We start from the raw sequence: 13,935 nt of genomic DNA, 5'->3' as shown, positions 1-13,935 counted from the left end.
GGATCCGTTTTGGGCCCTTTACTTTTTAATATTTATATAAATGATATTGTAGAGACTATTCCTGAGAATAATATTATATTGTATGCAGATGATATTGTTATAACATATGCAGATTGGAATCTTCATTTGGTTGAAAATAATATAAACTCTTTGTTATCTAAATTAAGTAAGTACATGGAAAATAATAACTTAAGAGTAAATGAAAATAAAACAAATTATATTTGTTTATCAAATAAAAACAAAAAAGTGAATTTAGAAGATATACAAGTAAGAATAAATAATGAACGTATTCAAAGAGTTAATACTGTAAAATATTTAGGAATCGAAATTGATGATAAGTTACGATGGAACAATCATATAAATAATTTAACACTGTCTTTATCTAGATATATTGGAATACTGAAAAGAATAATGAGTTTTTTAAATTGTGAGACTGTTTTGCGCTTGTATCACGCTTGCATGGAACCTAAACTTCGATACGGTATTTCTGTATGGGGTACAGCTTCTTCTTTTGTATTGAATAGATTGCAAGTTATACAAAATAACTTTATAAGAGCATTATATAAGTTGCCTTATGATTCCTCTGTCACTTCTTTTTATAACCAGATCAAAATTGATAAAATAAAAACTTTATATAAAAAACAAGTTCTTTTGGAAGGTTTTAAACTAATAAAGGTGAGCAAGAAAAAATCTTATATAAGCGAAGAATTAAATAAATATTTTAGGCCTTCTAATTACAACTACCGATGGAGAAATAACTTGCTTTTACCAAAGGTTAAGCATAGTTTTGGAAGAGATGCACCAATTTATCAACTTATATATAGTTGGAATGCCTTAAAAGAAGAATATAAAGAATTGTGTACTTACGGACAATTTAAACGGGCTGTAAAAATATTGAGATGTGATTAGTTGAGTGTATTTTTTTTTTTGTGTGTGTTTTGCTGTTATTGTATTTTTCTTCTCTGTTCTTTTTTGTTGTTTTGTTGATTGTATACTTGGTAAACGTCTGTATCATTAATTTTTCTTTTGACCCTTGAAAAAGGCCAATGGCCATAGGGTCGTATGATTAAATAAATAAATAAATAAATAAATAATCGTAATAAATAAAAGTATATGTAGTACCATCTGTTATAAGATTTTCTTATATATTTTAAATTATTATAAAATGCAAAAGACTTAATTTTGAGGAAAAACATGAGTTTTATATTAAAAAAAACTAAATGCTAACGAGTAAAATCTTCGTTAAGTCCGATGCGATTGGAAATCTTCTCTATCCCCCGACGTGATCATTCTCTGTCTTTCCATTCCCTCGACCGTTCGCAACCAAAATTTAATAGCACCGATGACCCACCTACCCAAACTACCGTACCAAATTTCGTTTCTTAACCTTTATCCCATCCCGAGTTATTAAACGAAATAAACGCCAATACACACCTTCATACACGCGCACTAACATTCACACATACAGAAACTCCCCCTGAACTTTTGTGCATTTCTCTACGTCCCGAGTCCAAAAATGTATAAATCCGAGAAGGGTAATTTTTTGCCAGATCGCCATACTTTTCCTCTGTTATATGTAATATCCGGTAAAGTTAAAAATTGAATTACAGTATTATAAATTTAATATCATTTTACGTGATTTCCACAAACTCGTTTGTTCTTTCTTATTACGTTTCCGAGAATCGAGAGTGACGACGCGAGTCGTCACTTTAAACAATTGTTTACATTTTTTTGGTAAAGGTGATCAAAGCTGCAAGGACATCACTGGTGTTTGCGTTAAACGTCAATATTTGAAACGAAATACAAACACATTCATTCGGTGAGCGTTATTAAACGGAATTGCTTAAAATATAATTTATAAAACATTGCTCAATATTACGAATTCTTCCTCTACCGGTTACTGAAAGACAATAGAATTTTACTTGAGCCGCCATCCTACCACAATTCTAGAAAGTTATATTTTTAAACATGTAAATTCTAGTTTTACGTAATTGTAATTTCTCGTTCAAATTCGTGCATTTATTTTAAGTGTCGATGCGGATCAAGTATTATCCGAACACAACGAAATGTGCTTAATAAATCTCAATACCCTTTGTCTTTCATCAAATATTGATGTTTCTCAAATAAATTGCATCCGTTTTCGATTTTAACCGAGTTTTCCATTAATTGTTTGAACAATAATTCTTGGAATATGTGTGTATTTCATTCGAAATATTGACGTTTCACGCAAACACGCGAGACGTCCTTCGACTTTGATCGTGTTGACCGAAGTCACGTAAACATTTGTTGCATTCGCGAGTCGCCTTTTGTCTCCCTTTTCTCGGAAATGCGTCAGAAGAAAATTAAATGAGTTTCTGCAGTGTATACGACAGAGAAAAATAATTTTCGCAGACAATAATTCAGTTTGAGGTAGAAGAAATCGTTTATTCTTCTGGCATACGAAGTTCCGAAACTAAGTTTTAAGTTTACGAATTTTTCGATTTAAGATCCACGTCCAAAAAAAACAGAAAACAAAATATGAAGGAAACGGATTCACGAACGAATCGAGACACGGCGATGTACAGTTTTAAGGCGTGGAGTCCGTTGTTACGCAGCATGTCGCTCTTCGGATTAAAGATGGAAGGAAAGGGATTCCATTCGCAGGCAATTATTTCGTTAGTCGTGGCAAAGATATTGGTGTGTCTGTACACCTTGAGAGTAATTAGCGCCTTCGCCGAAAATGCGAATTTCGTTAAGATTTGTCTGACGGCATTTTTCGTATTTACTCAGATAATCCCATTTGTTTCGTGTTATCGATTTCATCTGGATCGAACGAAGATTCGTACTCTGGTTCAGAATATCGTAAAAATTTCTGGTGTCAGCGGAGTCAACGAGAGAATATTAACGCTTCGAGTCGGTTTTCTTTGGCTTTACTTCGTTTTAGTTAATATTATCAATGTAGTCGCCGTCTTCACTGGCGCCAGTAACTTTATTTCGCAGATAAGTCTTAAATTTGGTTTCGGAGCAATGGAAGAATATTTTTTTCGCTTTCTCTACGTTTTGTTTTCAGTTTTGTATACGGCAGTGTTTATGTTGCCACTGAATTTCATATTTTTATACTTCGAACTGATATGTCAAGAAGTTAAACACGCTTTCAAATCGTTACGCTTTGTCTTAGCGGGAGAAGGTGAAAGAAGGAAAGACGTGCCTCGAATAATCACGGAGATTAATCTACTACTCGAGTATTTAATACTCGTTCGCGACAGTTTCTCCGCGCAATTACTCTTGTGGTCCATCCAGGTAGGAGGAAACATCATGGGAAACATCGGACGTCTCCTGAGTTTCTACGATAGTACCACTTGGGTGCATCATTCGAAAATGATTTTCATTTCCGGTTTTTCGTTTTTTCAGTTTGCCAAGTTGTGTTTTTGCGCTTCAGGTGTTCACAAAGAGGGAGAACTTCTTTGTTCCTCTTTGTATCGGAATTCCGTCTCGCTTAGTGACAAAATGCGAGAGGAGGTATTTCGATTTTACGTGAAGGTGTGGTTGGAATTCCCCCGTTTTACCGCTTGGGAGATGTTTAACGTCGACAAAAGTCTCGTTCTCACCATCGTCAGCGTACTTTTGACTTATATTGTTCTCGTTTATCAATTCAGCAATATTAACGCTAAATAATTTCCAAGTTTGAAAATATTTCTTTCGTTTCCAGTTTCTTCAAAAATGCAATTACAGCCATGTGTACGCGTTCTTGTGTATCACTATTTGTGTTAACTTTTAAAATTGTTCTATTTTTAGTGAAAGAATACGGTTAGTAAAATATTCTTTGACAATGAAATTACACTATACTTAAGTTAAATTTTACAAGTTGCCGAAGGACTTGTAAGTCCACGCAAGCAATAGTAAGCACCATCGTAGAAGAATTGCCCAACAAGTGTAAACTGATGACACTCGCGTAGGACTGCCTACAAATAACTGTTGCACGCCGTGTTTTTCAAAAAAATAAAAGAAGAATTCAACGTCAAACTTGTAATACACGAACTCACGTATAAAAAAATTCATATCGGGTATGCCTAAATTGTCGAAAAAATTCGCTTTTCGCAGCTTAGTGTAATAAATAAAATTTAAAATCTGTTCGATTTTGTCTTTATAAACACATAATAAAACGAATAAAACTACCATTAAATATTATTATAAGTATTAATTTAGATAAGAAATAGAACCTAACCTCTACCTCCAATACCAAATTACTTAATATCTAATTATAAACTGTAGCAAAATAGCAGCTCGATTAACTACGGAGATCGTTTGGTTTAGTATCAAATTTGACCCTCTCGGCTTTTTGTAAATGTCCGCATTTCCAGTCTCCCCGAAACAAAAAAAAAAGTAAAAAAAAGGCAAAAATAATTCCGCGGATGCGATGTGTTAGCGTTTATTTTGTTTAATATATCAGGAAAGAATAATGATAGAGAAACGAAATTTGGCACGGTAGCTTGTGTATAAGAAACGTTGATGCTATTAAATTTTGATGGTGACAGGTCGAGAAGGCGAGGAGATAGAAAGGGTCGCGTGTCGTATCGAGGAAAATGACGAAGAAAAGTGAAAATTTCCACCGTCACTTAATTTTTATAATACCCATCCCTACCCTGAAAATTGAGCATTTTTCCATTTTATAATAGTTAAAAATATAAAAAAAAAAAACTTTTAAAATAAACTAAATTATATTCATTATTACTATTTACCTCAAGAAGATAAAAATATCTCTTAAATATAGGATCTTTTGGATCTTCTAATCCTCGAAGCTGTTGAATGAAAAATTCAAAAATGACCTGGAAAGATTAATTAATTTTTTTTTAAATTTGATAAAATATAAATATAACCAGTAAAATTTAAATGTTTAAAGCATAAATTATATTAATATTAATGTTATATGCAATGTTATAATTTATGTTTCAAATTAAATATAAGAATTTATTTTTGAAATAACAATACATTCTTTTGGCTAAAATACATTTTTATAAATTTATAACTAATTTTATCAGTGTCATTTACAAGTATTTTAAATTTAACAGAATTATGTTTTTCAAGAAATTCAATGGTTTGATTGCTTTTATCTATCCACCGCTTTCTCAGCAAGTAATTAACTTCAGTTTCACCAACATCTAATTTTGCTGAGCTTAACTTCTTTTTATTTTTACAAACATTATCAACCTATTTACTATAGGCCACTGTCAGGTTTAATATAATGTTTCAAAATAGAACATAATGTTTTCGAATATTTTATATTTTCAAATTTAAAAAATAACTTTTAAAATAAATTGATAGAAGTGTGTATATTAAATAAAATAAATAAATAAACAAATATTTCCATCTCCAATGCGATGGGTGAAGAGTGCATTGTTTTAATGACTTTAGCCTCTTCCCATTTTACAATCACTTCTTCAGTCTGTGCTAATATTGTGTTGCTGTGTACTTTGTCAACATTGTATCTATGTTCTTGCAGATGTACCTCCAGGTTTCTTCTAGTTGCAATCACATAATCTTTTTTGACTTCTAACTGTTGATTTTCAAATGGTGTTTTATATACCCCAGCTTTCTCTTCCTTTTTTATGCTGTCTTTATCAATCCATAATAAGCTATACATATTGGGTGCTCTTTTATAGACCATTCTCGAGTTTTTATAAGAGGCGTGGTGAATGAGTTAGTTTCTTACAAAAACTCAAGAATGGTCTATAAAAGAGCACCCAATATCTATAACTTATTATGGAACGATAAAGGCAGCATAACAAAGGAAGAGAAAGCTAGAGTATATAAAACACCATTTGAAAATCAACAGTTAGAAGTCAAAAAAGATTATGTGAGTGTGACTAGAAGAAACCTGGCGGTACATCTGCAAGAACATAGATACAACATTGACAAAGGACACAGCAACACAATATTGGCAATTATGGCACAGAGTGAAGGAGTGATTGTAAAATGGGAAAAGTGGCTAAAGTCATTAAAACAATGCACTCTCCACCCATTGCATTGGAGATGGAAATTTACAAACATTTACAAATGAAAAACCATTGCCTAAATGCTAGGGATGCTAATGTGCTTCTAACAGCAAGAAAATATATAATAGAAAAAAGAATGGGATTTAAAAACCTTAAATTGTGTTTCTTTACTATATTTTATTTGTTTATTTATTTATTTTATTGAACCTATCCCATATTGAAATTTTTCTCTGTTGCACGTGCCACCATGTTGAATTTTTGTTGATGTTAAGCCTAACAATTTTTTTTTTTAAAATAATAATTGGGGCTACTGTATCGTTAAAATGATTTTTTTTTATTTTGCACAAACACAATAAATTTATTGAAAAAAAAAAATNAAATAATATATAATAATAATAATTATATACAACATAATAAAAAATATTCTTTAAACTTAGCTTTTTATACAAAACTGCATTTAAATTGTATTTTTTTTACTTATGGAATGCATTAAGTAATTATATAAACTGAATAGCCATTATACTTTTTCAATTTTTATACTCTTAAGCTTGATTATTTATAGTTTCATCTTCATTTGCTAAAACATTTTTTGAAATTAATCTGTCTCAGCATCAGATCAAATCACTTATTAACATTTTGAATTGTTTAATTATTTATTTTTCAAATTATTCATCACACATAACTGATATTAGAAGCAACTAATATAGTACTAATTTAAAAAATTTAAATCAAATTGTTTAATACATATATACAGTAAAATCTGCTTAAGCAACCACCTGCATTCAATGGGCAAAAATTTCTGGTACCAAATAGTTTATCCATAGAGTCTTCATATAAGTTACCTGTATTAAATAACCACCTGTGTAATGCAGCCACGAGCATCAATTTTTGGTCGGAAACAACACACAACAACTGTAATAAACGACCACTTCTGCGAATATATCTGGTCTAAACTATTGTTCAAACCCACCTCGGGCACTTCTCCCACTCTTGAAATTAAGTGCAGGCGTTAATGGATTAGTCCAGCTACAAAGGAAATTCATTTGTTTGTTCGAAAATGTCCGAAAAACGAAATAAATGCAAAGTGAAATTGTTAGAAGATTGTGTTAAAGTTATCAGAAAAAGTGAAAATGATTTATCACAACGACAATTAGCGGCAAAGTTTAACTGTGGGAAAACGCAATTTATTTTAATGTAGACCTACAGTAATTTCCTTAGGAGTATAAAAATATTGTGCACATCAATTAATCAGCTGATCTCATTATTTATTTTTAAGCTCATATACAGTACATGTATGATAAACAGTTTCTGTATCAATTTATGTTATTTTTGCAATATTTTTAGAAAAATAATATCCAAGTAATTTTTGCACACAAAATATTAAAAAAACAATAAATGCATTAATGCAAAAATCAGTTTTACAGGCAACCTTCCCTTTTCAACTCTGTAATTGTCATTGATGTAATGAAATCGTACTATGAGAAGAAATAATAAAATCATTTTGTTACTGATTAATAATTTTTTTTATTGTACTTAAGAAAATATTGAATATTTTAAAAAACTACAGTATTTTTAAGCTAAAATAAGATTAAACTAACAAAAAACAAAACTGAACTGGTGGAGAGATACATCACGCTTCTATATCGATGATGTAATACACGTAAGTGAGGAGCTAACGAAGAAAAGTTGAATTAATTAAGTTGGGAAAAAAAAAGTATGCATTATAATAAAAAAAATGTGAATACTGTATTAATCTTTAAAATATTGGTATTAAATCTGTATTATAAAATCATGATGACTCCTGTTAATCAAGTTATCCGATAAGAATAAAATACAATACCAATATAGCTCTACCATTGAAAAAATTTGCTTATTTTTGCTCACCTCACATTTTGCTTAGAGGAATTGCTAAAAAGTAGTGTTGCAATGAATAGTATATTTGGCCTCAGACCAAATACCGAATATTCGGCCAGGAGCATGGCCAAATAGCCGAATATTCGGCTCGATTAATGCACGCACGAAAATTGGCGCACAAACCGCATTATGGCAAGGACCCTGCTCTCTATTGGCCCACTGTCACTATGCTTCACCAATCGTGTTAATTCTTGACAGTTGAAGCGGACAGACATGAGCGCCATGGCAGTATGTGATTAAGTGATGATATCAAATGTGGATAACAAAGAAATGACCGACATGTGTAAATAACGGAAGAAGAACAGAGAAGAACTGCAAAGTGAAAACGTGAAAATAAATATGAAATTGAGTTGATAACATAATCGAACAAGTCGATTATGTTATCAACTCAATAAGCTGCCTCAAACAAGTCGAGGCAGCTTATTGGCGTGAAATTCGCAGCCGTGAATGTCAAACAATTGTTGTCATAGACTTCGGAAAGCTAAATGCTTGTAATGAAAGTCACTTAGCATGCACGGGCGAAAGCCTAGGGTTGTTCGGGCTACCAAGCTGTTTCAAATCTGTGAAATCATAACTGTGACTTATACTGATGTCCTATCTGTCTCTTTTCTCCGTTATCACCAGGCTATGAGTCACGTAATTGTAAAATGGGAAATTTATGACGGAAAAGTGATGAATAGAAAGTATCATGAGGGCACATTATGATGTATGCATAGGCATATGTGGACTAGAGTGATAGACGAAAGAGAAAGGGAAGAGCTAAGACGAGTGCTTAAAAAAAAGGATAGGCAGGGTCAGACCCTCAGATGTGCGACGATTCTCGAATGAATAGGTGTGTACGTGTGCTGATCTTTGTAATTATAAATTGTGAATACAAGTGACTAATATTATGGTCTTTTTTATTTTGTGCATGTTATAAGTTATAAATAAATATAAACAAACAACACTAACCTGACAACATTAAATCTAAATACCAAAATGATTAATTTACTGTGTTTTTGTTATTTTTTACTCCTGTTTTTAGGTATTCGGCTGAATAGTGATTAAATATTCGGTATTTGGCTGAATAGCGAAAAATAGGCCAAATACCGAATAATAACCGAATATTCGTTACATCACTACTAAAAAGTGCACAGAATATGTACAGAAATACAGTACTACAGCACCACCTGTATTGGACAACTATCTGTCTAAAAGACCACTTTTTGAAAGGAACCATGTGTGGTCACCATAGACAGGTTTTTCTGTATATATATAATGTGCTCTAATTCTCATTTTTATAATAGTAAAATTTCTTCAAAGATAAAATTAAACTGTTTGGATATTTAAATATAATTTAAATGTATAAAGTGCAGAAAAGCCAAATAAATATTTCAAATATTAACCAACTAAATATATAATACTGTACAAAATATCTGGAGTACTGTAAGATATGCATTTAATATTTGCCAAAAGATGTCTGAGATACAGTAACAGATTGAAATAGCATTACCATTTATCACACTATGCAATTAAAAGAAACAATTCTTCAGCTTTCATAGCAAATCTATATCATAATACAGTAGAGTCCCGAAAACTCGGCCTAAACTAACTGTAAACTAAAGGGTAGCCGAATTTGTGAAAATGCCAGGTTATCAGGAATAGGATTAAAAAAGAATAAGTACGAGTGTTTCCTCAGAAAATACTGTACTGTACTTGTATGTATTGTTTGCTTGAGAATACAACAGAGAATAAACTGCCCAAATACCCTTAAACAAAGGAAAAGTATGTACTTTATGAAAGCATAGAGCCTTTACTACATGAAAATGAAAATTAATGAATACACTGTGTACAGTAATTTACCTGATAAGACAGATCTCAGAAAAATACTTTAAGAGGCATAAAGCTGTCTATAATGAAAATTTACAAGGGGTTTTTTTGCCCTGCCAGAATGTGGCTGAGTTATCCAGACTGCCAGGTTATCGAGTGCAGAGTTTTCGGGACTCTACTGTATTAAAAATAATTAAAATACAAAACTTTTCAAATTTTTTCAATCGGAAAAAAAAATTTTTATATAAAGCAATTGTTCTGTTAAACATTAAAATTAAGTTCTTAACATAACATTTATACTTATAATATTTAAGACACTTGAAAAATATTTATATAAATTTTGGAGTATGCATAGAATACTTTAAAATAGAGACAGCATGTAATTTTTTAAATTACAAAATATAGAAAAGCAGACCTTGTTAAATATAAAAATTTTAAAAGTGATATTGAACAATGCTAAACATATTTTAAAAATTTTCTTTATCCATTTCATTTTTATATTATCACATTATTAAAGATAATGTTATTATAAATTACAGTAGAGCGTCGTTTATCCGAAAGATTTCCAATCAGCAAATTTAAATTTTCACTAGTGCTGTAGCGCTGCAATCTTTGGCTGTATCTTGGGCTACTCCAATATTTTTTTGTTGATATGTGTTTTAGCTGGCAGCACTGGCACTTTTGTGTGGTGTTTTTCTGAGGACTGTGTCTCGTGCTGAATCGAACGTTTTTGATACAGATTAACTTCTAAAGTATAATTTTTTTTCTTTTTATATTTTTCAATATATTTATTTTGTTTGTAAAAAATAAAAAAATAATTTTTAACGATACAATAGCCACGATTATTATTTTGAAAAGTTTACATTAGGCCTAACATCGACAAAAATTCAATGTGAAGTGACATGCAACGGAGAAAAATTTCAACATGGGATAGGTTAATATATTTTTTTTGTACATAATCGGTTATCCAAAAAATAAGTTATCCGAACAACCCCAGTCCCCAATTGATTCGGATAAATGACACTCTATTGTATTAAAATTAAATAATATTCTATTTACATTTATTTGATTGTTATTCAGTAAAATTGTTTTCATTTAAAAACATTTTGGTTAAAAAAAATAATAATATAGCTTTGATGTCAAATAAATATTTGACATTAAAACTATATTATTCAATATTATTATTTTCTAACCAGAATATTTGTATAAAAATGTTTAAATCAATAGAAATAACAATTTAATCAGCATGCTAATATAACTGACAATAACAACATTATTATTTCTTATTTTTACTCATTTCTATTATTTACTTTTATAAAAAAAAAAAAACTTTTAAAATAAACTAAATTATATTCATTATTACTATTTACCTCAAGAAGATAAAAATATCTCTTAAATATAGGATCTTTTGGATCTTCTAATCCTCGAAGCTGTTGAATGAAAAATTCAAAAATGACCTGGAAAGATTAATTAATTTTTTTTTAAATTTGATAAAATATAAATATAACCAGTAAAATTTAAATGTTTAAAGCATAAATTATATTAATATTAATGTTATATGCAATGTTATAATTTATGTTTCAAATTAAATATAAGAATTTATTTTTGAAATAACAATACATTCTTTTGGCTAAAATACATTTTTATAAATTTATAACTAATTTTATCAGTGTCATTTACAAGTATTTTAAATTTAACAGAATTATGTTTTTCAAGAAATTCAATGGTTTGATTGCTTTTATCTATCCACCGCTTTCTCAGCAAGTAATTAACTTCAGTTTCACCAACATCTAATTTTGCTGAGCTTAACTTCTTTTTATTTTTACAAACATTATCAACCTATTTACTATAGGCCACTGTCAGGTTTAATATAATGTTTCAAAATAGAACATAATGTTTTCGAATATTTTATATTTTCAAATTTAAAAAATAACTTTTAAAATAAATTGATAGAAGTGTGTATATTAAATAAAATAAATAAATAAACAAATATTTCCATCTCCAATGCGATGGGTGAAGAGTGCATTGTTTTAATGACTTTAGCCTCTTCCCATTTTACAATCACTTCTTCAGTCTGTGCTAATATTGTGTTGCTGTGTACTTTGTCAACATTGTATCTATGTTCTTGCAGATGTACCTCCAGGTTTCTTCTAGTTGCAATCACATAATCTTTTTTGACTTCTAACTGTTGATTTTCAAATGGTGTTTTATATACCCCAGCTTTCTCTTCCTTTTTTATGCTGTCTTTATCAATCCATAATAAGCTATACATATTGGGTGCTCTTTTATAGACCATTCTCGAGTTTTTATAAGAGGCGTGGTGAATGAGTTAGTTTCTTACAAAAACTCAAGAATGGTCTATAAAAGAGCACCCAATATCTATAACTTATTATGGAACGATAAAGGCAGCATAACAAAGGAAGAGAAAGCTAGAGTATATAAAACACCATTTGAAAATCAACAGTTAGAAGTCAAAAAAGATTATGTGAGTGTGACTAGAAGAAACCTGGCGGTACATCTGCAAGAACATAGATACAACATTGACAAAGGACACAGCAACACAATATTGGCAATTATGGCACAGAGTGAAGGAGTGATTGTAAAATGGGAAAAGTGGCTAAAGTCATTAAAACAATGCACTCTCCACCCATTGCATTGGAGATGGAAATTTACAAACATTTACAAATGAAAAACCATTGCCTAAATGCTAGGGATGCTAATGTGCTTCTAACAGCAAGAAAATATATAATAGAAAAAAGAATGGGATTTAAAAACCTTAAATTGTGTTTCTTTACTATATTTTATTTGTTTATTTATTTATTTTATTGAACCTATCCCATATTGAAATTTTTCTCTGTTGCACGTGCCACCATGTTGAATTTTTGTTGATGTTAAGCCTAACAATTTTTTTTTTAAATAATAATTGGGGCTACTGTATCGTTAAAATGATTTTTTTTTATTTTGCACAAACACAATAAATTTATTGAAAAAAAAAAATTATATTTTGAGAGTTCATTTTAATACATAAAATTATGACGCATAGCGACATCTAGTATCAAAAACATTCCAATGCAGAAACGAGTATATTTGGGGTCAATGGATCAGGTCAAATGAGATCAACATGAAAATACTTAGGAACAACACGGGACAGGTTAATATACACACTTCTATCCATTTATTTTAAAATTAAGTTATTTTTTGAATTTGAAAATGTAAAAAATTTGAAAATGTAAAACATGTACAAAAATGTTACATTCCATTTTGGAACATTTAATATTAAACCTGACAATGACCTATAGTAAATAGATTGAAAACATTTGTAAAAATAAAAGAAGTTTAAGCTCAGCAAAATTAGATGTTGATGAAACTGAAGTTTGATTACACTTCGCAACATTGATTCATGAGTACCAATTAGAATTACTCAGTAAGATTTTTCTTTATTTATTTATAACTACGAATTAAATGTAACTCAGAATTCTTACTTATAGCATGCTATGAATATGACTGAGATCAAGCATTTGTTACATATTCCTTATAACAAATTTAAATGAATGAGTAAACAATTTACATATGATTGACTGTAAATTTTTTTATTTTAAAAGGGTTATTTCCAATGTTGTTAAACAAAAAGGAGTGATTATCTTTATTCTTGTACCATGTATACTGTATAAAGGCTTTACTGTATTTTGTGATTAATAAATAAAATAAATTTACATAAACATTTAAATAACTATACATATATATGTCTCTTTAATCTGAAAATTACAAGAATTCCGGTAGACTATCTTACAACCTTTAGATCAGGAACATCCTTTATTGAAGATACGAGGGCTGTTCGGAAAGTTCGTGGCCTCAAATAGAACAACAAACAAAATAATGTTAAAACTTTTTTTTATTTTTCAATGTAGTCTCATTTGTTAGCAATGCACTTATTCCAGCGATGTTCTAGCTTTTTTATGCCATTACAATAGGTCGATTTGTCAAGGTGTGCAAAATACTCGTTTACTTCAGAGATGACTTTGTCATTTGAGTGGAATCTCTTTCCAACCAAGAATTATTTTAAATTTGGAAAAAGGTGGAAGTCACTGGGGGCCAAATCAGGTGAGTACGGTGAATGTGGAACTAATTGGAAGCTAAGTTCGTTTATTTTTTGTTCAGTGATTCTGGCATTATCGTGGTGAAACAGAACCTTCTTCTTCAAGTGTGGCCTCTTCGATTTCTTTCTTCAGTTTTTCCAAAA

The 13,935-nt window shown here is 30.1% G+C and overlaps 1 protein-coding gene across 1 annotated transcript in view; it reads right to left on the bottom strand.

The window, feature by feature from the left end:
• The window catches only part of LOC111636082 (sister chromatid cohesion protein PDS5 homolog B-like), a 133,018-nt gene that overhangs the window by 89,197 nt on the left and 29,886 nt on the right, over positions 1-13,935 (bottom strand). The window contains exons 4-5 of the mRNA XM_023381252.1: positions 11,066-11,152; positions 4,719-4,805 (exon numbers count right to left, since the gene is read on the bottom strand). Coding sequence (XP_023237020.1) covers positions 4,719-4,805; positions 11,066-11,152 — 174 coding nt within the window. The remainder of the gene's footprint in view (positions 1-4,718; positions 4,806-11,065; positions 11,153-13,935) is intronic.

This window comes from Centruroides sculpturatus, unplaced genomic scaffold (assembly GCF_000671375.1).
Source record: "Centruroides sculpturatus isolate CEXI.00-Female unplaced genomic scaffold, Cexi_2.0 scaffold962, whole genome shotgun sequence".
Taxonomy (NCBI): Eukaryota; Metazoa; Arthropoda; class Arachnida; order Scorpiones; family Buthidae; genus Centruroides; species Centruroides sculpturatus.
This window is presented reverse-complemented; position numbering and strand designations above follow the sequence as displayed.